Source organism: Battus philenor, unplaced genomic scaffold (assembly GCF_028537555.1).
Source record: "Battus philenor isolate CCGP_79_NKW_IND1 unplaced genomic scaffold, ilBatPhil1.0.hap1 SCAF_5, whole genome shotgun sequence".
In the NCBI taxonomy this organism is placed as follows: Eukaryota; Metazoa; Arthropoda; class Insecta; order Lepidoptera; family Papilionidae; genus Battus; species Battus philenor.
The window spans coordinates 4,112,291-4,136,592 of NW_027181715.1; the positions used below are offsets into that span (position 1 = coordinate 4,112,291).

General features: G+C 31.6%; 1 protein-coding gene across 1 annotated transcript; it reads left to right on the forward strand.

The window, feature by feature from the left end:
• Window positions 1-6,195: 6,195 nt before the first annotated feature.
• On the forward strand, window positions 6,196-24,054 carry Hen1 (Hen1 methyltransferase). The gene is given in 22 exon segments (XM_068772952.1): window positions 6,196-6,632; window positions 6,859-7,029; window positions 7,466-7,725; window positions 8,165-8,337; window positions 10,441-10,534; window positions 11,123-11,359; window positions 13,213-13,474; window positions 13,903-14,072; window positions 14,394-14,520; window positions 15,139-15,191; window positions 16,480-16,775; window positions 17,483-17,590; window positions 17,662-18,098; window positions 18,192-18,558; window positions 18,751-19,682; window positions 19,763-19,785; window positions 19,855-21,244; window positions 21,328-21,462; window positions 21,536-21,658; window positions 22,832-23,038; window positions 23,323-23,446; window positions 23,918-24,054. Coding segments are annotated over 22 exon segments (6,093 nt in total). The 5' UTR covers window positions 6,196-6,365.
• The last annotated feature ends 248 nt before the right edge of the window (window positions 24,055-24,302 follow it).

The following is a 24,302-nucleotide window of genomic DNA, read 5'->3' on the forward strand; positions in this document are numbered from 1 at the left end:
TTAACAGATTGAAAATGTGTCAATTTGTAACACGTATTATTAAAAATATCGCGTATATCAACGGCCTCTACTTTAACAATACATATATGTAGTTAACTGTCTGTTCCTAAAACTTGCGTGGTATGACGTGCATAATAAATAGTGCATCGGTTGATCTTTAAATGTAAAATATATTTTGAATCGTGTATCATACGTTACTGTATATCAAAGAGATATTTAATTGATAATGAAAATTTAAATTTATCGTAGACTTCCTTCTTTATTCAGCGTGTGTGGCGACGGGAGAGGAATTTGAAGGTGATTTATTCTTATATTTTTATTTTTTTTTAATTCGAAGCACGTATTGAGATGTCTAGCACATAGTTACCCGAACACCGTTCACTTCGACATACCTTAGTTTAAATTTCATGTTATTCAACTTTCAAAGCGTGTGGATGTTCTGCAAATCTTTACAATCACCATTTCTTTTTACATTTATTGTATTGAAAATTTTTAATTGTATATTCAAATTATGAGATAATTTTAATTGAAGTTCATTTCTTTTTCCTTGTTTTCTTATGACTGAGGATCGTGAACAATCGTGCTAGGCTCCGTTATTATTTTTCTTGAAGATTTTAAGATACGATTTCGTATTTTATAGTAAAGCTTTTTCAATAAATATATTTTCAATATAAATATAAATGAGAAATAATATAAATGAGAAAACTTTTAAAATATAATGACCAATACACTAATCTTTAAATATTTTGAATACGAACGAAGGAAAAAAAAATGGGGTTAGTAGATCACTTATTTTAATATATACCAAGTTATTTAAAGACTATTTTTTATTTATATAAAGATACAACTAAAATATTATATTTCATGTTAATTGATGAATATAAACATACTCGTTACAAAACTGTATAAAGAAATTTAACTTAAACTGATATTAGAATTAGAAAGATTTCTGTTAAATACGCAGTTACATTATGTTCAACAGCCGTATCCACATAAACCATTTTTTTAACTTCTTTACTTTTAGTAGGCACAATGATTTGTTACAAGGTCTCGTATTTATAACCCTTCTAAAACCGGGTAATGTGCTGAATAAAAGATCTAGTTTTTTGTCAATAGTTTTATTTTTTTGTGATTTCAAAACCTATGAAATCGTTTGGATTATTTTTATGTTTGAGTTTTCGTAACTGTCCCGTTTCTTTTAATGAACTAATTACTCATTACTTATATCATTACTTCAATCAAATCTCAATTATTATTCTTCTTTTCAGACGCAGAACATTCGATGCTGGCCATTGGTTTCATCCATTGATTTCCGCGAAGAGTGTACACGAAGTTTTTTTTTGTTGATATTTTATTTTTATTATCTCTCATAAAATAGGTTTTAAATCACGCGCAATATTTGCGTGTATCAAAGGATTTAATTACTATTACATAAAAAACCGTAAACAATAATTTTAGATAATCTAAATTATTAAATTTTATGTAATAACTTCAACTGTAAAGTTAAATTAGTGCAACAAATTGTGATTCGAATAAATATATTTCCACGAAATTTCTAGAACAGCACATTTGAAGATCAAAGTTCAGTTTTATAATAGATGTACGAGGAGCATTTGAAAATTTGGCTATATGTAAGCCTGAGGACTTTTTGTGCAATGTTACAAAACTCTTCTATGCAATATCATCGACCGGAAGTAGAAATAGTCATCTAACATTATCAAACGTCATTACGTCACGCGCATACGCTGACAGTTGTATGGGTCATTTTTTATAACAACGCAATGAATGGTGATATGTCAACTTACATAAAGAATTGAAGCGTTAAGATATAATAGCAAAGATATTGAAAATTCTGAATGAATTTTTATATAACAATATTCATCCTATAAGATAATAAAAAGCTTCATTGATAGTAGTTCGTATTTTTCCTGATAGTAAATGTTGTTCTTAGGAAGTCATTTTAGCGGTAAAAAATGGGCTTTATTTTCCATCTAACCCTATGGTTTTCCAAATCGTTAAAGCAATATAACTCTCGTAAGATGATTATTATTTATATCCTAATTTTGTAAAGCATTCAGGACATAATTCTTTGGGGTCCCGTCTAATACGTGCAACTTAAACCACTAAACTAGCAATATTTCTTGACACTTCAAAGTAAGTAAAAGGACTGGACCCTGGAATTTGAAAGTCCTGACGTAAAAAAAAGGTTACAGATGAAAGATAGCTCAGCAATAGCAATTTACGTTGATCCTTTACAAGGTGATTCACTGGATTGTTGTAATCTATCTGTTTAAGTCTAAAGTTGTTTATTAATTTTATTTTATAATTTATTTTTTAAATTTACATTAAAAAATTAAAATAAACAAAAAAAGAAAGACAAAGGCCGGTTTTAATACAAACGGCGATTTCTTCGAGACAAAGAATGAATCGACTTATTTATCAAGGTAGTCATCGAGTAATGGAAGGGGTTAGAAATTCGATGTATCTGTATTTTATCTCTGTATCGAAAGATTAAAATAAAGAGTATATATATATAAAGCAACACGGTATTAATACTTTGGTAGCGGTTACATTAAGTATTAATTGATTTCAATGAACTTTTTGTTAGTTTTTTACCTTTAGTTATAGTAAGTGAATATTTCTTACTCATCTACTTTATGTATACTTAGTCGAATATGTGAAAAAGTTGATTGCAAAAAAAAGTTAAATTAAAAAACAAAACTCTAAATTATGTCAAGTTACGCGATCGTTTTAATTAAATCGCCCTACATAAATAGTAATATTTAGGCACAGATACAGGTTATATTGAAACTAAAAATTAAGCAATTATTATGCAACTTCTTACGTCAGTATAGACTTTAAAATACGCCATTTCCAAGAAATTCGTGTATTATTGTGATAACTATTCGTGCACCATAGTAATAAAACTCATTTACAGCAGTTATGTAGTCAATTTAATAAGTAAGGAATAGTTCTAAATACATTTATTTAGAGTGTTATTTTCACAAATCTCTTTTTGCCAAAGTATCTATATAAAAGCTCTCTTGAAATATTATTACAATGATTTGTGCTCATTAACAGTACACTGAAAGCTTTTAGAATACGAAAAATTAAGCTAAAACCTATTTATAAATGAGTTTTCGATTTTTAAAATGCCCATTAACAATATATGCCTTATTAGTGGGTCGACTTCTTTCTGGGGTATTTACAAATCCGTTTTCGAATGCCGCCACCACTCCTTGAATATGGTATTCCGTGAAGTTATCCTTTTTTATTTTGATTATAATTTATTTACGTTATTCGCAGGTTGAAGTGTCGGTCCTGTTATAAACATGACTTAATAATTCCACACCAGTATCTCCAGACGCGTTGTCCTGACCATAACTATTCAAGCTTCTGAATTTTTTTCAAACCAACGGACAAACAAATGCCATCGTATCCACTGTTACTGTTTGTTGTTCCTGCAGGATAATTGTTGCATAATATCCTGTCTGACCAAAGAACGATGCGGTTGTTGTTTCCCTAAATGCCATTTCTCTTCTCTTAATTTTGTAAGATTTTTTTTTAAAGTAAACGCTCACTGTAAACATTGTTTGTTTTACTTTGTCAAATATAACATTTGAAGTATCGTATGAAAATAAATATTAATTCACAAAGCCAATTATCAGAATGGTGTTTTTGCGCTTAGGCCAAAATATAAGGAACCTATTTAACACAAAGCTTTTTAACGATGCGCAAATAATTGTGAAAAATATTTTCAATTACACATACTAAAGCTTGCTTAAATTTGCTATTAGGTGATTAATTATCTTGTTTCTCTGTCATGTGTCGCATAGGTTCGATATTAATTTCAGTAGTCATTGTTTAAGGGCGTACCTTACGTGGATCATCGCTGAGATTAGTACGACCTCATTTTAACTTGTTAAATCTGTTGTAGTACAAAATAGAGCTTTATCACCAAAAGCTTATCGTGTTTGAGATAGCAAACAAAATCGTAAGAAATTATATAATTATAAAAAACAATGAATATTTTCTCGTCTTTTAACATTTGTCAATATTGTTAATTTTTTACTATAGATATCGTACTCTTGTGGGTGTAAATATAACATGTGTATCATTTAATAAATATCATTATAAATACATGCAGATTTAGTTAAAAACTTAGATGCTCTGGTTTTTTTAACAGTATAAAGATATGAAATAAAAAGTGACATCCATTTTTTTTACCATGAAATTTAGAATGAAAGTATTGCAGTGGTCATCAAAATAAAAGTAATTGAGTATATCTTCTACGCCCATATATACGAATGTTAAATAGTTTTTTTTTCAACTACATTAGTGTTGCGAATATTATTTTTAATATTTAATTTTTAGCCGTAATTTGGTGTGCCTGACATTACTATGGTAGGTCAGTCTCTTTTGCTTGAAGCTGTGTTTGGAATTTTTCCTGCTAAATAATAGTTTTTATTCTTTACTACTGAGCTAATAAATTATACCATTTAATCACTTAACTGACGGGTGTAAATACTCTCGTAATTTTAAACTATTACCTTGGTAGTGACTCATATGGGTGGGTTGTATATAAAGGGTGATTGTTTATCCTTGTAAAAGCCTTGAACGGCCGAATGTAAGGCACTATTAGTTAATATAATAAGAAAAAGCGTTTTAAAATTCGAATTGCTACATATTAAAATGAATTATAGTTACTCTATCTGTCCCTGCAGACGTAGTGGCTAGAAGTTATTGCTCTGTCGCATTCAATAGAAAAAATATTTAAAGTAACAGATTTCAAAGTAATCACTTCATACATAGTAGTGCTTGGCCAATGAGCTTTTTTTACATTTACCCCTTTAAAACACTTACATCTATGACCAATCACGCTGTATACATTCATTGAAGTGGTACGCGTTTGAACAATGACTCAATAAGAAAGTATGCAGACATTAATCAGGTTTTTGTTCATGCTAAAATGTGTTGGATATATTGTACGAATTGTAATAACGTATCGAACATTAGAGATGTAATTATAAGATGAAAAGTTAAAAACAGAGTACAGATAAATGTTATTGTTTTCTATAACTTGCGAATTAACGTGTTATAGTTTACCACTTTGTAATGGTTATAAATATTCAGTTTACCGGATGTTGATTTGTTAATGTTATTTTATGAATTTGTATTTCGCTAGAAACTCAGCTTCTGGATCAAGTTTTTAAGGTCAAATGATTTCTTAATATTCATGCAAAATTAGTTGTCTACTTAAAAAACTAAACGTTTCACAAGAGCAGACCATGTGCATTATTAAAACCGGTCCTAAATCTAGGCGATAAACTGACTTGCAGACAATAAGAGTGGGTTTAACAATGGGTACTTTCACAGTATGTGTTACTATTTGTATTTTTAAACGAATGATTTGTCACTTAACTTAATTTCGCATAGCGTTTTCGAATATTTTGTTTATTAGATAATACAAAAGTAATTTAGTCATGTGTTAATAAAATAGTTATAGTTTAAGTATTTGCTGTGTTATCGGTATTTGATTAATAAATTTGTAAGAGGTTTTATATTAAAAACATAACTTTGGCACGTTTTAAGATTTATTCAAAATAAAGGATGAGAGATAATTGAACTTAAATTAAATGTAACGGTGTTATACCGAGATATCTAAATGAAGACATATTTTCGGGCACGATACAAGAAACTGTTAACAAATAGTAATGAATTTTTCTATTGTTTCATTTCTAGTTTAGATTTTTTTATTTGATCTATATCTCGTGTTTGAAACTTATCTAAAATAGTTGTGCATTATAGTCGATTGAGAATTAAATTTACGTTAACATTAAATATAATAAGCTAGATTTTTGTGAATATACAAATTAAAGATAGTATTTAAATAATAGTTAGCTCTTGGTATTTAATAAAATTATTAACACGCGTAAAATTATAATTAGAAAAAAGAAACAAACAAATTACGAGTAAAAAACAAAAATACTTCTACTAACAAAAATATTATTGCAAACAATAGTCTAAAATATTCGCTATAAATAAACTAGGTTTATAAAAATATAAATGTTATGGATGATTTTTTTCCATAAAGTATTTATTAAACGAAGGATCACTTCAAAACTATATAAAATATTACCTTCATTGACATAACTTCAATTTCTGTTCTATGTCATTGAAAGTATAATTGTCAAAGTGAGATGTCAATTGTATGAAAAACAAAAACACATGATAAACATAAGAATATCATGAAATTACTGACGGACGGTGGCTTCTATCTTTAGAAGCGAAGAATAAAATTCAATTGGAAGCCAATTTGCAGAGCCCTGAAATTATTGTCAAATCCCAAGTCAAAATCGCTCAATATGATAGTTGCTCTGCAAACTTTGATATACTTCCGAGAGTCGCTGTTGAATGTGTTGGAACGACTGATTGGACCCTATTACAAACGTCTCAGATTTTCAAAAATAAAAAAAATCAGCAATCCAGATGAAGAAGACTCCGAGGAACAAGTATTTGCTGAATTTGATGAAGAAAAGGGGGTAGTGTTTTATCCGCCCATGTATGCTCAACGGTATGCTGCAGTTAACGATTGTCTTTTAGATGAAAGATGGCTTGCAAAATTAGAAAAGGTAACCGTTTTGTGCTGTATTGTAATAATGTTTCCATCTGGAAAGGCATACTATGGAATATAGCCATAGCTTGCTTCAAGTGTTTTATTTGTTGTTTAAAGAGTGTTCTTAAAACAAAAAATGAATTGAAATGTAATATGTACTCATTGTAAATACTTTGCCTTTTATAAAATATTAAATGTGGTACTTTGAGTTGTGCAGGGTATTGAATCTGGTCTTTTTTCAGGTTGTTGACCTTGGTTATCATGATATGAGTTTTATAAAATATTTAAAAGAAGTACCAGGAGTAAAACATATTATTGGAGTAGATATAGAAACTGTACCACTGCGGTGCTCTCCAGATCTACTTGCTCATGGAGAATATGTACCAAAACGAGAAAGTCCTTTGCAAATAACTGTATGTAATTTAATTAACAATTTCTATAGTCATTTAACTTATATTTCGTTATGATTATGATAAAGTCTAATCTGTCTAAATTAAAGAAAGAAAAATTTAAATAACTTCTCAATGACTGACGGATTTTCAGGACCTTAGGGAAGTTGTTTTAACTATATGATCTACATATTTTAATAGACGTTTTGTATTTATTATTAGCATATGCACCTACTATGCACATCATAAATATAGTTTTTATTCATTATTAATTTTCCATTTATAAACAGCTTAGATAGCTGACCATAAACAGAAAAACTGTTTTTTGACATTATAATTGCACATAGTTTAGTATAAATAAGCTCTTTCAAAACATTAGTATATAAAATTAATATTTTTTTTCTTATACACTTTTGACCCTTGTTGTAAAATTATTTAACCCATTTATACATTTTTCTAGCTTTTTGAAGGCAATGCAGCAGATCCTGATTACCGGCTTATTGGTTGTGATGCTGTAGTTGCAATTGAAGTGATAGAACATATGTTACCTCATGACTTGGATAGACTTGTTCACAACATATTTGGCTTCATACAGCCATGGATTGCAATAGTAACAACACCTAATTCAGATTTCAATGTCCTGTTTAAAGCTATGGAAAATAATGGTCTCAGAAGATGGGACCATTTGTTTGAGTGGAGCAGAGAACAGTTTCATGATTGGTACTATCTTTTAAATATTCTGTTTCTTGTTTAATGCTACTTTTAAAAATAAAGATAAGAATATAATTTGTAATTGAGAAGAGTACATAGAATAGATCAAGTATTGGACTGTATAATACAATTATAGAGGTGAATGTCTTTATTTTGTTTTGATTGGATAATATTTCCTATGCTATATAAAAGTTCACTGAAGCTGACAGGGTTATGAAAGATCTGTACTCATAAGATTTCACCTGGTAGTCATCCTCAATTTGGAGAGGCTCTGGAATCTTTTGCATGAAGGCCAATGCTGGAATGCTGAACCATTCTGGTACAGTTGCATAGACTATTTCTTGTCATTGATAAATAAAAATCTCTCTTCACACAATCAAGCAGAAATATATTACACGCAATTGTTTACATCATAATATGTAAAGATATATGCATCATTTTGTTTTAGGTGTAGCAATATTGTGGTAAGATACCCAAACTATACAGTGACATGCAAAGGTGTTGGGCCTGGTCCCCCGGGAACTGTTCATTATGGCTGTTGCAGTCAACTAGCTCTTTTTGTATCCAAGAATTATCACAAACAACAAGACTTAACTATTGACAGCATGGCCTTAGTAAAAAGTATGTTTTTTTAAATATATTCATTATTTCTGAAATTAAGCAAATAGTAATGATTGTAGAGTGTAACTGTACAATTTTTATGGTGGATACGAGGGTCAAACTGAAAGTTCTTAGAAAATCAAAAACTGAGCATTCTAGCAAGTTATTAGTTTTATTATAACTTTTCAAAATAGCGTCCATTTACATCAATACATCGCTGCATTCGATGGAACCATTGAGAAAAGCACCTTGCCCACTCGGCCTTAGGGTCTCTTCGACGGCGTTTTGAAACGCAGCCACTGCTTCTTCGGCGTCCATAAAATGTTTTCCTCGAAGTTTTTCTTTTATTTTCGGGAATAAATAAAAATCGCAGGGTGCGAGGTCGGGGCTATACGGCGGGTGACCCAGTAATTCCACGTCTGAGGTCGCCAAATAGTCGATCGTTTGCCTGGCGGTGTGCGACGAGGCATTGTCGTGATGAAGGAGGATCCTGCTGCGAGGTCGTTTCTCTCGAACTTTTTCCAAGACAAGTGGCAAACAGTTGTTAGTGTACCACTCTGCATTAACCGTTTTCTGATCCTCTAAGACAACTGTCGCGTAATGACCTTTCTTTCCGAAGAACGAGGCCACCATCTTTTTTCCAACACTTCGACCTCTCTTCACTTTAGTTGGCAACTCTTCGGAAGGAAACACCCACTGAGCAGACTGTCTTTTGGTTTCCGGATCATAACAGTAAATCCAGCTTTCGTCACCCGTTAGTATGTCGAACACAGCATTTGAGTCACCTCCGTTAAATTTTTGGATCATTTCTCGGCACCAATCAACACGGCGGAGTTTTTGAGCCTCGGTCAAATTATGCGGTATCCAGCGGGCACAAAGCTGCCTGACCGCTAAATGTTCATGGAGGATTTTGTGCACTTGACTCATACCTATGCCTAGACTTGTCCGAATCTGCTGATAGGTCACTCTTTTGTCAGTCTCTATCATACGCCGCACAACACTGATATTGTCTTCATTCGTCGCTGTAGAAGGCCGTCCCTCACGCAAATCATCGGTGAGATTAGTTCGACCACGTTTGAATTCATTAAACCAGTTGTAAACTGTGGCACGAGATGGGGCTTCATCGTGAAAAGCCAATCGAAGTCTATCATAACTTTCTTGTTGACTTATATGACATCGAAAGTCATAAAAAATCATTGCACGAAAATTTTCTCGGCTTAAATTCATTCTGACGTGCACAGACAATTTTCAATTTGCCGCCAAATCGTAAAACAAATGACAAATGAATGAAATGTATACTCAATATTATTGGTAAAGAGTTCTATTTTCAAAATTTAAACTTATTTTTTTAATATAATGCTTTTAAGTTGCCAGTTCTAAAAACTTTCAGTTTGGCCCTCGTATATATTTTATCATATTTAAAAAATAAATGTCTCAATGGATTTAAAATATTTAAACATATACAAATTTAATAATTCTGTATTTAGTGTAACATGAATCAACCAACTAATGATTAACAACAATTGTTTAATATTGTAATATACGGCAGTTATAATAGCAAACTAAATTATGTCTCAAATTTTTCATGCTAATTTCTTTTTTTCCGACTTAAAATAACATAATTATGTAAAACTATTTAAAAGATCATCATATAATTAATGTTAGGTAAGTTTAAATTACTAAGTTATTATAAAACAATAAATTACTACTTTTATTCAATTTTTTTTTTATAGAAAAACTAAAAGGTTACAAAAAATCTTTAAACTGTTCTAGCCTATTAAAATATGTTAGTGATTCTTTGAGAAATCAATATCAACACTGCCCACAGTTTGTCTCACCAATTTGTTCTAAGACTTCTAAAGTAATTTTATCTATATTAATGTACTACGAAATGTAAGGATGAATGTGTCTTAATAATGATTGAGTATTTAAGTATTTTTTCACTTGCACCATATTTAGAAATTTCAACACTTTAATTTTCTTTAAATCTCTTAAATGATATAATATGTCATAGTCATGTACATACATACATGCTGTCTTAATATTTTTTTAATAATAATCCAAATGTATTGTAAAATTAAACTACTATTTTTTTTAAATGTTTAACTTTTATTTAATTTTCAGGTCTCCCAAATGAAAACACTTTGAGTGACATGGAACAAAGCTTAGCACAAAGTGATTCAATACATGAGAACAATATGATATGCGCACCTTACAAGTTAGTATTAAACATGAAATTCTCAGCCCTACTACAAAAATTCTTTCCTTTTACCCATAAATTCCTTACTGATTTTTATTTCATCATCACCATATCCATATCAGCTTTAGGATGTCAGTTACTGGACATGGACCTCTCCCATAGAATTTTAATAAAACTGGTTGGAAGTACCTGCATCCACCATCTTCCAAAATCTTTTTGTTTTCAATCTGTTAAAAAATAGATGATCAGAATTTCCCTAGAAGCCAAAATTTAAGGACGCCATTATAATTTTTTTTCTTTTATACTGGTTTGACGTATTATGTATATTATGTTTAAAATATAGAATAAAATAAAGTTAAATCCAATTGAGAACAGCTAAGAGCTTGTATTTCATGCTATTTATTTTATATCATAATGTGAAACCTACAGTCTAATAAAGTAATGTAGATTTATGTTGTTTGAAGAAATATAATGTATTTACAGCCAGTGTGAAAACCCATAAAATTTCTTAAGAGTGGTGTACCTTTAATAGATACAGATAACAGATAATCTAGTTATTTTTGGGTTGCTTTTGAAAATTTGTTTGTTTTTTAATTATTTTCGTAGCATAGAGTCCTTTTCTGAACTCCCATTTCCTGAGAAAAGGTCGTGCATGACCATTGTTATTATGACTTCACCGCCACTGGATACTCTTGAGTACAGAGATAATACTTCACAGTGCAATATAGATAAAGAGATTGGAAGAAGCTATTTAATGTTTGACGAAGATCTCTGTGACAATGTACTTGTACCACGGAGGCGGATTAGTAATAGAATGTATGAGATTGAAGATGTTTCTAGCAGGTTATAATTTAGTGTTTACTAATCACAAACCTAACTTGATAAACAATGTATTGTAATTCTCATTAATATGTAAACAGTAAGAATTTATTGTCATTATCATTATCTGCTGTTGTAGAAACTATATGTAAACATATTTTGTCTTCAACATATACCTGGTCTAGCCATAAATTCTGTTACTGGGTGTTTACATATATTTAAAAAAAAACATTTATCTGAATTTCGAAAACTATTATTATTTTGTTTTTTGTTAGAAATTATTTGTTTTGAAAATCGAATGGGGCATTAAAGAGATTGGTATTGCAGTAATTGCAATGTGCAAAGTAGATAAGGAGCCAGCTCACATTTTTGATACATTAAAAAGCTGGAGATTAGCCGAATGTTTGTGTATAGTATCATCCAAAGGTTTACTAAAAAACCATGTCTTGATGATCGTGAGAAATCCTGCCGACCGCGGTCTATCGAAGAAACCAGGCCGTTAATGCAGTGAAGGCCAGAATTCGTCGAAATCCCATAAGTAAGCAGAAAATCTTTTCCAGAGACGAGAATCCCACGGGTACTTTCTCGAATTATCAAACAAAACTTAGGTCTAGGGCTAATCAGGCTAAACCACGCACTAAAACAAAAGAGAGTCGAAAGATCAAAACAGCTGTTGCATCGATTCGCGGACGAAAAGCACAGAAAAAATCTCTTACCGATGAAATTTTTTTACAATCGAAGAGCACTACAACACTAAATGATCGACTGTATGCACCCAGCTCTAAAGAAGCTTCCGAGGTAGTGGTCAAAGCTCAGCGAAGCCATCATCCAGCATACGTCATAGTTTGGTGGAGTGTCTCCTACCAAGGGGTTAGAAAATTCCATTTTTGCGAAAAATGGGGTGAAAACTTCAGCCAGAGTGTATCAAGATACCGTGTTAGAAGCGGTAGTTAAACCTCTCAACAACACCTGATTCAATAACGAAGTGTGGACATTCCAACAGGATTCGGCCCCGGGCCATAAGGCTCGCATTACCCCAATTTACCTTGAGCAAAATGTCCAAGACGCCAAAGGCTGATGATTGGCCTTCGGCTAGTCCGGACCTAAACCCTTTGGACTGTAAATTGTGGTCTGTGCACAGGACATGGTCTGCTCTAAGCTTTGTTAATATTGAGTCACTCGAGAAATCTTAGGAGGCAGCAGTGACCAATTTTCCAACGGAAACCGTTCGTAAATCCATCGACACATGGCCCGACCGTTTAAAAGCGTGCGTTAAGGATGGCCACTTTGAATAACTAATTTAGTACGTTAACATATCTTTTTCACTCTACATAATCACACATAAAACTTTAAAATAATTTTTTTTTTAAATTATCGGATATTTTCTTTGTAACCGAACTTATGGCTAGACTAGGTAATTTTCTTATTCATGCCTTTCCGTGTATTTAATTTTGTGAGGTATTTTCTTACTTAACATGGAAGAAAAGATCTCAAATTAGGAATTAAGAACTTGTACCAATTAAAATAATCAAGTTAGCCATCTCTGAGCGGGGGCATATGCAATTGTGGTAAACTGCGAAAAGTATAGCGGGATATCGTTATTCTAAACTCCTTTATTTCCAAAATTCCTCCTCCACCGTCAAAGCAAAGGCAGTGGCGCCTGTTCGACCCCACTATAATTAACCTGCTGGCTATTTAGATTCTCTTTCGCTTCACTGTAGGCAACGAGCTACCACAGGAAGCCTGGAACCAGATCAAGAGGAGCACTTGCGCAGAAAAGAGTAGCAGATATCTTAGGAATATGATTAATTAATTGATTATGTTATTAAAACAAAAATTAATTGGTACATAATTCGTTAATGTTAAAATACTTTTAGGTTAAATTGTTCCATGCTACAAGTGAGAAAGTTTTCCAAAATGACACAGAATTTGATGGCAAAAAACAAAATAGATTCTATTATTCATACCAGAGAAGTTGTCGATGAGATTAGACAGCTGACCAAAATGTTGAACTTCGATAAGAGTACATTGGATCAACAACCAAAAATGTATACTTGGAATAATATAAACTGGGGTGAAAACGCTCCATATTGGAACCAATATTACAAGATAGTGAAGGATTATAGCTATCCATTTGAAGTAAGTACAAACTCACCTCTTCTGTATAATGAATTTCAGATGGACAATCGGTGTATAAAAAGAGCGGTTATAGGTATAAAAGCTCTAAAGGGCAGAATATATAGCATATTTGTTATCAATTAATCTATGGTACACAAAAAATCAACGGTTTCATAAATAAAATTAATTATTGTTGACTATCTGTCTCTGCAGACTTTGTACTGCCAGAAGTTATTGGCCTGCGTCATTCTAAAAGAAAAAATAAATTATTGTAAAATATCTCAAAGAGGACACTTCATAAAGGCTGATTCAACTTACATTCACTCTTTCAAAACTTTTACTCCTATTACCAATCATCTGTATAAAGATTTCCTGAACGTCGTCAATCCCCGTGCGAGTAAGAGCATGTGTATACTAGAACTAATATTTACAACATCACTGTTTTTCAGAATAAATCTGAAGAATGCCGGATCATAGACTTGATATCAGATGAAATTAATTTTCTGATAGACGCTCAATGCTCACGAGAAGGTTCGGCTGGCAGTGAAAAATTAGAAATACCTTTAGATTACCTAATGAGCGCTGTGGAGCATATTACAGATGATGTAGAAAAAGTCAAGTGAGTTAACCAGAAAGAATCTTCAGGACATTTATTTTCATAGTCTTTTGTTAAAATCAATTAATAGATTTTTTACAGTCGAGTACATAAAATTGGTCCATATGATTAAACAAGCATCTTGATTTTTGTTTATTTACTTGATTTAACCAAGACAGAGAAAGTAAAAACTGTATTTATAATCGATAAAAGAAAGAATTCTAAGTCCAATGTTTATTGTCTCGGTTATTTATTGCCATCTCTGTGATTTATTGTTTGAAATATAACTTTACTAAGAAGAAAATAAAACAGCAGAATATTTCCAAATTATTATTTTTTTTTCAGAGATCTTCTTGAATGGAATGGATATGAAGTAACTAACAATATCGTGATACATTCGCGTCTTTTAATGGAAAATATTTCTATGACCACACCTGATAACGAATGTCAAGACAACGACTTGTACTCCGATGTAAAAACACAATTTGAATTTGTAGACGTTAATGATGTCATGTAGATTTATTACAAATGTAGCGTATATTTAGTAATCACCTTATTTGCTATAAATGTTCAGTTAATTCGTCTTAAGTTTTGTTGTCGTTTAAATTGAATAAGATTAATTTTAGTCGAAATAATAGGATATAGGTTTAAATGATTATCTCAAAAGCTGAAACTAAACGCCATGGTTTTTAAAATTAGCGTTAGGGTATTATTTTAAGCATCAGTTTAAGTTATATGTATGTGTGACTGCAATTATTACAATTTTGTTCCTGTGATGATTTTGGTTTTGATTTGAACTTTGCATTAATGGAAGTAATTTATGTAGTCAAAGACTGAAATTATATAGCTTTATTTCGTTATTTCTAGTTGCATTAATAAATTACTTTGTTATAAATTGATTATTTACGTATATGTAAGTTATTAAAATTGATATTCTTTGAGTGTTGTTTTTATTTAAAAAAAGGTTTTTTTTACTTGTCCAGGCCCTTCGAATTTATCTTTCTGGTGAAGTCCAAGATTAAGTACATTAAAATAATTTCTAGTGTCAGGTTTTCTATTATTTTATAATTATGAGTTCACTTTTTTCCAGTGGGATGTCACGGATTTACATTCCACTTCATACTCCAATGCAAGTGCCAATTCGTCTCAACAAAATGGTTGGTCCTAATTACCTCTACATTTTCACATTTTTGCGTTTTACTTTATTACAATAAAAATATGTAATGTAAATAGAATGAGAATAGGAAGTGTGTATTTCAATTAATATATATTGCAATTTAAATAGTATGGAGGTTAAAATATTTTTATTTGATTATTTGACACTGAAAAATATCATTGAGACAGTACAGGTTTCATTCATTAGACTAGTAAGCCAAGGTTGTCATAAAAATATTGGTTGATTAACATGCATATTTTTTTTCTGATGCTAATTAGTCGTTCAATTATAATTAATTTTCACTGTATCTCTCCTAGAATATCGAATAGGTAATGTAGCTTTATCATCGTCATTTCAACGGTAAAACCTCCACTGCTCCTTTATTTATTTCAAATATTGTAAGGGACACGCATCTTCTTCCGACGGTCTTAACAAGGTCGTTTGTCCGCCTGTCCTTATCTTCCTTGTTTTGCTAAATGCTGTTTCTTTCCTTAATGTTATGCTAAAACTACATAATGATCCATTAAAGTTTACTCAAATCTTAGTTGTGTACTTTTGGAATAAGAATTACTTAAAGAAATGCACAGCTTTTTGACATTAAGCCATCCAGGGAAAATGATTTCCAACGTACATCTTATTACGGACACGCCAGCGCGTCTGGCGTACGAACGTACGTAATATGATTGTACAATTTTAAAATTATAATTAACATTTGGAAAATATTCCTATCCATGCTATTAATTTACGCAGAAATACAATAATAGCTTAAATTATCCTGATCACTGGTTCACAACGAAGAATGCATATTTGTCCCAATTACGTGTATATCACCGCTTATTAATTTATTCATGTTAGTAACTTAGGGTCATTTAAAAATAGCCCATAACAAGCACAACCGTTTTTTTGATACATCCTTAATATCGTAATATGTACAAGATATAATACTTACGTAGTGAAATAATTTATTAACAAGCTTTATTATTCTCCCACTGCAGAAAATTTTTAGGTAAATTTATTACATCATAATTCAGAGACATTACATGGTATATTGCGATAAACTTCTCTTTTTTTAGTTGCTTACAATATTTACAAACAACAACAATTTTCCTGAAGCCTGCAGAAAAGTATATCTTGTTAATCTTATTTTCTGCTCCGAACATTAAGTATTAGAAACCAGAGTCACAGTTTTGCTATCTTTACAGTCTCTGGTTGTAGTTAGTTTTGTAGAGGCTTGTTGTCATTAAGTTAAATGAAAGATATGACAGGCTGTAATAGCTTTTGAAACATTTATTTTTATTTAGGTAAATGGCTTCAACGTTCACTGGACATGAAAGTTCGTAAACTGCGTTCTTTGCTGACGGCGGACGAAGATATAACAACCGAGTTAGACCGAGTCGTATGTCGACTTATGAAATTGGCTTTGAAGACGAGTAGGAACCGGGACATACCGCCCCCGACTACATGGCTGCAATGTAAACTTCTAGACCTGCTAACGTTGACGGAAAGAGCGATCGAAAGAAGGAAACGACATTTATTTAATAAAAATCCATTATCCGTCACTGTCCCAGAGGGTACATTTATTGTTTATTATTTTTTAATCATGTCCATAATTTTTGTAGAAGCCATACATTTCACAACAACAATTTTGTAACGAAAACATGCATCCTAACGTCAGTCAATAATATGCACATAATTTAAAGGAGGAAATGTTAATTATTATCGGTTTGTGATGTCGACCTTAAAATCTAAAATTAATTATTAAAGACTTTAACGAATATTAATTTTGCGCAAGTATCCTTGAGAATCAAAATACCCGTTCATATCATATTAATGTTTGCCGCACTTAATATAGGCGAAAGATTTTGTGATCATTCTCCACATTGTACGATATGCATTCGCTTGAAAATAATTAATATTAATAAAAAATAATTAAATTAATGCGTCATTATACCTAATATTTATTTTTCACTATTTAGATATTCGGCAAAACCATACCCTAGACAGGATTAAGTTTTCAAAGATAAACGATAATGATACGACGTAAGTACAGATCGGAAACATGAATTTTCTAATGTTTATATGTGACTTTATTGTTTCAATATTTACATTACAGGCAAGATATTGTGGACAAATACACACCGTATATACACACAACAGGTGCATATCATTGTGTTTTTATTTTGTCCGTCTCTCGGAGTAAAATTAATATATCAAAATTCGTGGATAATATCGATATATTAAATTTTAAAATTTTTCAGTTTTTAATTTTTGTCGATAGTTTCAGATGAAAAAGCTAATTATAATACATCTCCGGATGGATCTCTTCGGTATACACAGTTAGATGTAGAAGATGACACAAGCGTTACGAGTAATGAATTTATTAAAAGTAGGTACATCGTGTATATCTCTGCTTTATTCACTTGTGTTATTTAATTAACTGGTAACTCTTTTCAACAGTTTATGATTGCAATAATCGAGAAAGTAGTTCATCACCCACAAGTTGCGACAGACACAAAAGTAATAAAAACAAGCTAACGGAACGCAATAGTTCATCTGCAAAACATCATAAACTAGATATTTATTCGGGAGTTAGTAGTTCTGGTGACACTGATAGCATCAGAAACCATCGAGGCAGATACAAAAAATCTAGTAAGAAATGTAATAAAAATTCAAATTCAAAAATCACGAAAAATAAAAAATCGAATAGCAAAGAAAATAATAACAACGATAAGAGTGTTACAAGAAAGAGATTGTTAACAAAGATTATTAGAAAGAAAAACTTATGTGGATATGTATTTAAAAAAAACAGTTCGTCTATTGAATGTGAATATTATAAACTTAGAATTAAAAGAAAAATTAAGCCGCCGCAGCAATTAAACACTGTGCCGAAACCTGTGAGTATTTGTACAACAAAGTTTTTTTTTTTGTAAAATAATGAGAATATTATTATATTTACAAAATAACATCACAACTTTTTCTCATTTAAGATCTCAAATAGCTTATTGAATCTTTGCCAACAAAATGTTAATACGAAAAAAACCGTTACCGACTTGATACAACCAATAAGTTATAAAAGGGAAGAACTGCATTTTAAAAATAAAGAATCAATAGCTTTTACAGAACAGAGTTGTATTATTGAAATAGTTACGGACAATACGAATGAAACCATAGCTCTGCGCAGGACCGTTGCCACAGATTCTAACGACTATTATTTCTATCAAAGTGAACAACTAATGCCAATTGAATCTGAGCCCAGATTAGACGGCATCTCTGTTTTAACAAAGAGTGTTTGCTCCATTAATAAACTTGTTGTGAAAGCAGAAAATAAAGAATCACAAGCTATATTTTTGTATGGTAATTGTTATTTGCTTCTTCCTATTTTCAGTTACTTTGTTATCTTATTGCAACGATTGTCACTGACTGATTGACATCTATCGCCATACGTAGATTACAAATATTTTTAGTCCCAGTAATCGTTTCATTAATTTAGGCTGATTATACAGTAATTTTTTTGGGGGATTAAGACATTATGTGCCTTGGTTTCAGATATTAACGAACCTAGTACTTCAAAAGGTGTTCGTCATGTTAATATGGATGTTCAATGTGGCCCTGATACTGGTTTCCTATGTCCAGCCCCATCCGTAACAATGTCTTTGAACAATATTCCACATAATACGGATGACTTTAAAAATGAAATTGATTCTGATATTAATGAACGTGAACAATGTATTGAGCATGATATGCCCGAAGATGATTTAACAAAATCTGAAAACGTAATGGTTTCTCGAGGAAAAACGAACGGTATTCAAATTAAAGATTCTAATAATGCAATTCTTGAAGAGCAGGAGAATTTTGCTACGATGGCCTCTATTGAAGATTTTAATGTTGAAGGTGATAATTACACCAATTCGTCTTCACAAAAGTTACCCTTGGATGATTCTGTTTTAGAAGATAAAAGGAATTCTATTAGTGATTTGAATAAAGACATGCGTTTAAGTGATCAATGCGAAAGCGATATGTTAGAAAAGTTTTCACCGGATACAATAGGTGACACTAAATTAAAGCAAGAACATTTAAGTGAAACAATTGATGTTGTAAATAACATTTCTATTCCTAGCCACATTCAGCGTAAACTCACACGTGGAGGTATTTATATTCATAGTTACAAGGATAGAATAACATGCGAGGACATAATGTATCAAGGAGAATGGCAGCGTTTCACACAAAAGAATATTGCAAAGAAAGATCCTTTAAAAGTATTTCTCATCAAGAAAAATACAGAACAATATAGTAATGTGAGGAGAAATAAGAATAATTTAATATGTAAAAATCTTGCAAAGACCAACATTAACAACGAGTTTCACAACGAATCGCAGGAAAAAAATGATAATGTAAGAGTTAGGAAACAATTGTTTTCTAGGGACTCCGAGAAGTTCGAAGCACGCAAATCAATCAAACATAGCAAAAATTTGGATAAGGTAAAGAAACAATACTAACAAGCATTGTCGATTTTATATTTCCATATTTTTCTACTATTTAATTATTTATAATATTTCAGGTAACCTGTAAGACCGCATGGAAGTAAGTATTATAATATGTTTTATTAAGTATTATTAAGCTTTCGTAATTTAACCACTTTTTAAATTTTAGCTCTACTTCACCTAAAAATATAAAAAATGAACTTGCAGTGAAGAAAGATGCTAATAAATCTCAAAATGCTAAGAAAGATAAGAAATTTATAACTTTAACGAAAAATTATGTTCCCAAAGATCCACCTAGTTATAAAAATGCCATCACTATAAAAAATAAGCTGCAGCAAAGCGTGATGAGTTCACAAATAAATAAAAATCTTATTAAAGATAGTTACTTCTTAACAAGTATGAAAAAAATGAACATTAAAAAAGAATTATTAAAGTTCGTTCGCGACCCACGTCAAACCATTAGCTATGCTGTATTTCGTAATAAAATTGAAAAGGAAACCGATACTAATAAACAAAGTTCACCTATAAAAGAATTTCGCAACAATACAGATCTTAAACCTATTCGTAATATACAGTCTGCAAACAGTTCAAGTTCATCTACAAATAGTGTGGCTACAATTCGTCAGCTGTCGCCACAGAACAAAAGAAAGTTTACATCCTCGAAAATGGCTTTGAAAATCAATAATATACCAAAGACCTCATCGCCCATTAGAAAAATTAATACAATCGAATGTACTAAGCGAACATCTGTAATCTTTGATGATAAGGAAAACGACCCACAATCATCAAACCTTTGTGAGATTCCGATAAACAAAGCAAGCAAACAAGATCTTGAAAGAAGTAAAAGTACTTTAGTGCCCCGCAATGTCACATCTAAGCACAAAAATAGGTCTTCGAACAACAGTCTTAAAAAAACTTACGACACCTTTGAAAAAAAGATTTGTACGTCGAGTTCGTCCACATGTAAAAAAGTTTCTATATCTGATACTATTGAAAACGCAATTCCTACAAGACAGCTTCATTCTGATTCAAACCTAGCGAATTTGGTATTAGTTTTAGAATCATATAAAAAAGTTGCTGCCGTGGAAAGTGAAAAGCTACCTTCTTATATATCTGAATCTGAAATTAATAAAAAGTCAACTCTAGTGAATAAAAACTTGGAAGTTTTAGATGGTAATGGAAATATTGATACATACAATAACATTAGGGCTTTAATTGAGGAAAAGCTCAATAATGGTATCGGGGAGCACCTAAATAAGCCCTCTAAAAGTGTCAAGAATAAATACATAATTCATAGTGACCGTACGAAAAATTGTGAAAAAGTTCATTTTAACGAAAACTTTGACAATAACGCTGCTACTACTTCTCTTGACTCTGGATCAAAACAAGTCAATGTTGATTTAATTTCTTTTAAATCCTTTGCTTCTATATCAGGATATTCAGAATATTTCTTAGCTGACAATGAATTAAGCGCAAATTTACAATCTTTGCAAACTCTAACACCGCCTAAGAAGTCTGTGCATGAGTTATTTGAAAGACATGAACAAATACGTCTCCCGGTAAGCTTGTTTGACGAAATAGTTTTTGAAATATACTCTTTAAAAGTATTTCTTGTATGTGTTGTGTACTTTTTTATTTGTAGTACGCGGGAGGCACCGTCCAGGGATTTAGCGGATTTTCAATAAATGAACGAGTGATAGGCGATCAACCAGATTACGTGAATTTAATTGACTCTGAAACTGGAAGTGTGGCCCATAGCATGGATGTAAGGCGTGCTGTAAGTAAATTGCTTTTCGTGCAATTTAAAATCACGAATGTTTAGTTACATCGAAATATTTCTATCTTTATAGACGTCAGAAGAAGTATTTACATCTGGTCGATCATCTGATACTTACGTGTCTTGCCAAGTTGACGACGACACGTTGGTACCACAGTGGCTTTTCCATGCAATCAACCAACAACGTTCCGTAAGAGCCTTTTTTAATTTTTATTAAACTATCAACTACGTTGTTAATATTCAAGGTGTATTCATAAGAAAAAAAATTATGGTAGAGCTTATTATTGTTTTACAAAAATTTTCAATATTTGACTTAGTAATGAAAAATTTGGTTAGGTGTTAGTGCTACTAATTAAAATCGATTTTAGACTCAATACCGGTATCATCGGTACTTTCTTAGATATTTTTATCAAGGTTATTACTAAGATTTCTTATTAGGGTCTGTCATTCATTTTAATGTAAAATCATTTTAATGTAAAATGTCTAATATTTTCAATATCTATTTTTAGATTTTCTAGCCTATAAGATTTTTAAAATGTAGGTATGCAGTTGTTTGCTATTGACGTTTAAAAAATTTTGCTCAAATTTGTACTTTATGGCTCCGTTATCATCACTTCAGCAAATATTTGGGAAATACGATCTTCGAGCAAATATGGCAACACGTAGCAATGAGTCTAAGTCATATTTGGTTTTACTGCTGGTATGAATGTAATCAAACTTTATAGATCAAAAGCATAAGAATAGCGACAAGAGGTTTTTATTAAAAAATATTTGTTTTCCATTTATACAAAATTTGATAAATTTAATAAAGAAATAATATAATCAAAAATTAATTTATTTTCTTTAAATTCAGTTATAGCTCGCAGTGGTTGGTAGCCCTGCGGTAATGAACTACGAGTTGCGATCGTATGTCGCAAGTTCGATTCTTTGGATACAGTTTCTATTTAAATAAATGTTTTGGAAATGTAATTATCGATTTTTTATGTTGAAGTTCCAGTATATTAAAAATACTTCAGAGTTAGCTTATAAGGAATAAATAATGAACTGCACTTGTTGCACTTGTGCTATTTTGTAGTTTAACAAATGTGAAGTAATGTAGGTATGCTATTGTTAAAGCTAGCTGATTTCGCTAGCCCATACTAGATGCATTCGGTTGCAAATCTGATCCGGCCCCCGCACTGCATATATTATCTAATTTTAATAGCTACGCATCACAGTACACTTTTTATTATTTTTAAGACCGCTGGCTCAATATATCTGTTTCATTTTTAAAGTCGTCATAGTATTTTATTTACATAAATTCAACCTAGGGGTCTTCCTAGGGAGAATTATTACTAACTTAAAATACGCAATGAAACTGTTTTAGGAGGAAGAGAATGAACCACAGAGAGTTCTGTTACCTATGCCGTTACCTATCGTAGAACCTGAATTAGATATTAATGCAAACATTTTGGAGCCGAGTGTCGGTGTGGGAGCTGGTGCCGGCGACGGGCGTGGTATTCACAGTGACCAAGATAGCTCTGGACGCGATACTTCCATGAGCTCTACGGAAACGTCATCTGGACAGCAAAGCGAAGTATGTTTTTTTTTTCACTAAGATTTAGATGTAATAGGTCATAATCATCATTTCAATCGTAGGATGCCCACAGCTGGACATAGCCCTTTTCTATAGATTTCCAAGAGAACCAGTTACAAGGAATTTGCATCCAGCGTTTTCCGGCGATCGTAACAAGGTCATCTATACACCTTGTTTGATGGATAATGCAATTATCTTATTGTACTGTTTTTATAAATGAAACATAAACTGTAACGTTATTCTACACTGCAACTGTTTTGAAATAAATATAACTTTGTTTACAGGCTATATTGGTCGAACCCTCAGCCTACGCTACCAACATTGAATTTTTAAGAGAACCGAGTAGCCGTCCTTTCTTTCAACTAGCTTCCTCGGGTTCTCCTGATTCATCTTTTCGAACAGTTGAAGGTTAAATAATCAATTTATTTTACCCGTTTACCATACTAAGAGTTTTGATAACAAAGCGTATCGCAGCCAAAGTCAAACATAATTTATTTTATCAATAATCAACATTCGTTAAGAGATGTTACTTATGTAATTTCTTTATTTTATATTTTTATAACATCGATGCATGGCATAAGTCGGCAGCGTAGAATCTTCTAGTTTGTTATAGCTGTCAACTCACGGCGTTGAGCTGTGTGACTCTTAGTAAAATCCTGTCAAAATCATCATCATCGTCGATATCATCACTATGATCATTGAATATATAACCCCTAACACTTTACTATACCATCATCATCAGCATTTCAACCGTAGGACGTTCACGGCTTATTGGCATTCCCATAGATTTCACATCTGACGATCTTAACTAGATCGTCCGTTCACTTTGTGGTTGCTCGTACTTCACTCCAATACCACTTGACCTTTACGTTTGTATAGGTTCGGAAAATGAAAACGCATTCTCGGTGAGTGCGGGCTCAACCCGGAATGATTTAAACCTTGGAATGATACAGAGTGACCGAGATGCTGACGTGAGTTCCTTGGATACGGACATAGCAGATTTCTCTGATAATTAACTTTTGTCATATGTTATGTAATTTCAAAAATTTTTGTTAATGATATGTTTGTTGAATGTTTTCATTTTCTTGGTCTTATAATAAACTAAATTATTGAAGTAACTAGTATTTCGATCTGTAAGGTTTCTCTAAATGAAAATTTAATAAAACTTACCCTACCTTTTTATGTTGGCTAATGCCACCTTGGTGATGAAATGGTACCTTTGAAATTCGTTATAACCGGTTGCATGTAATGTTGTTACAACACA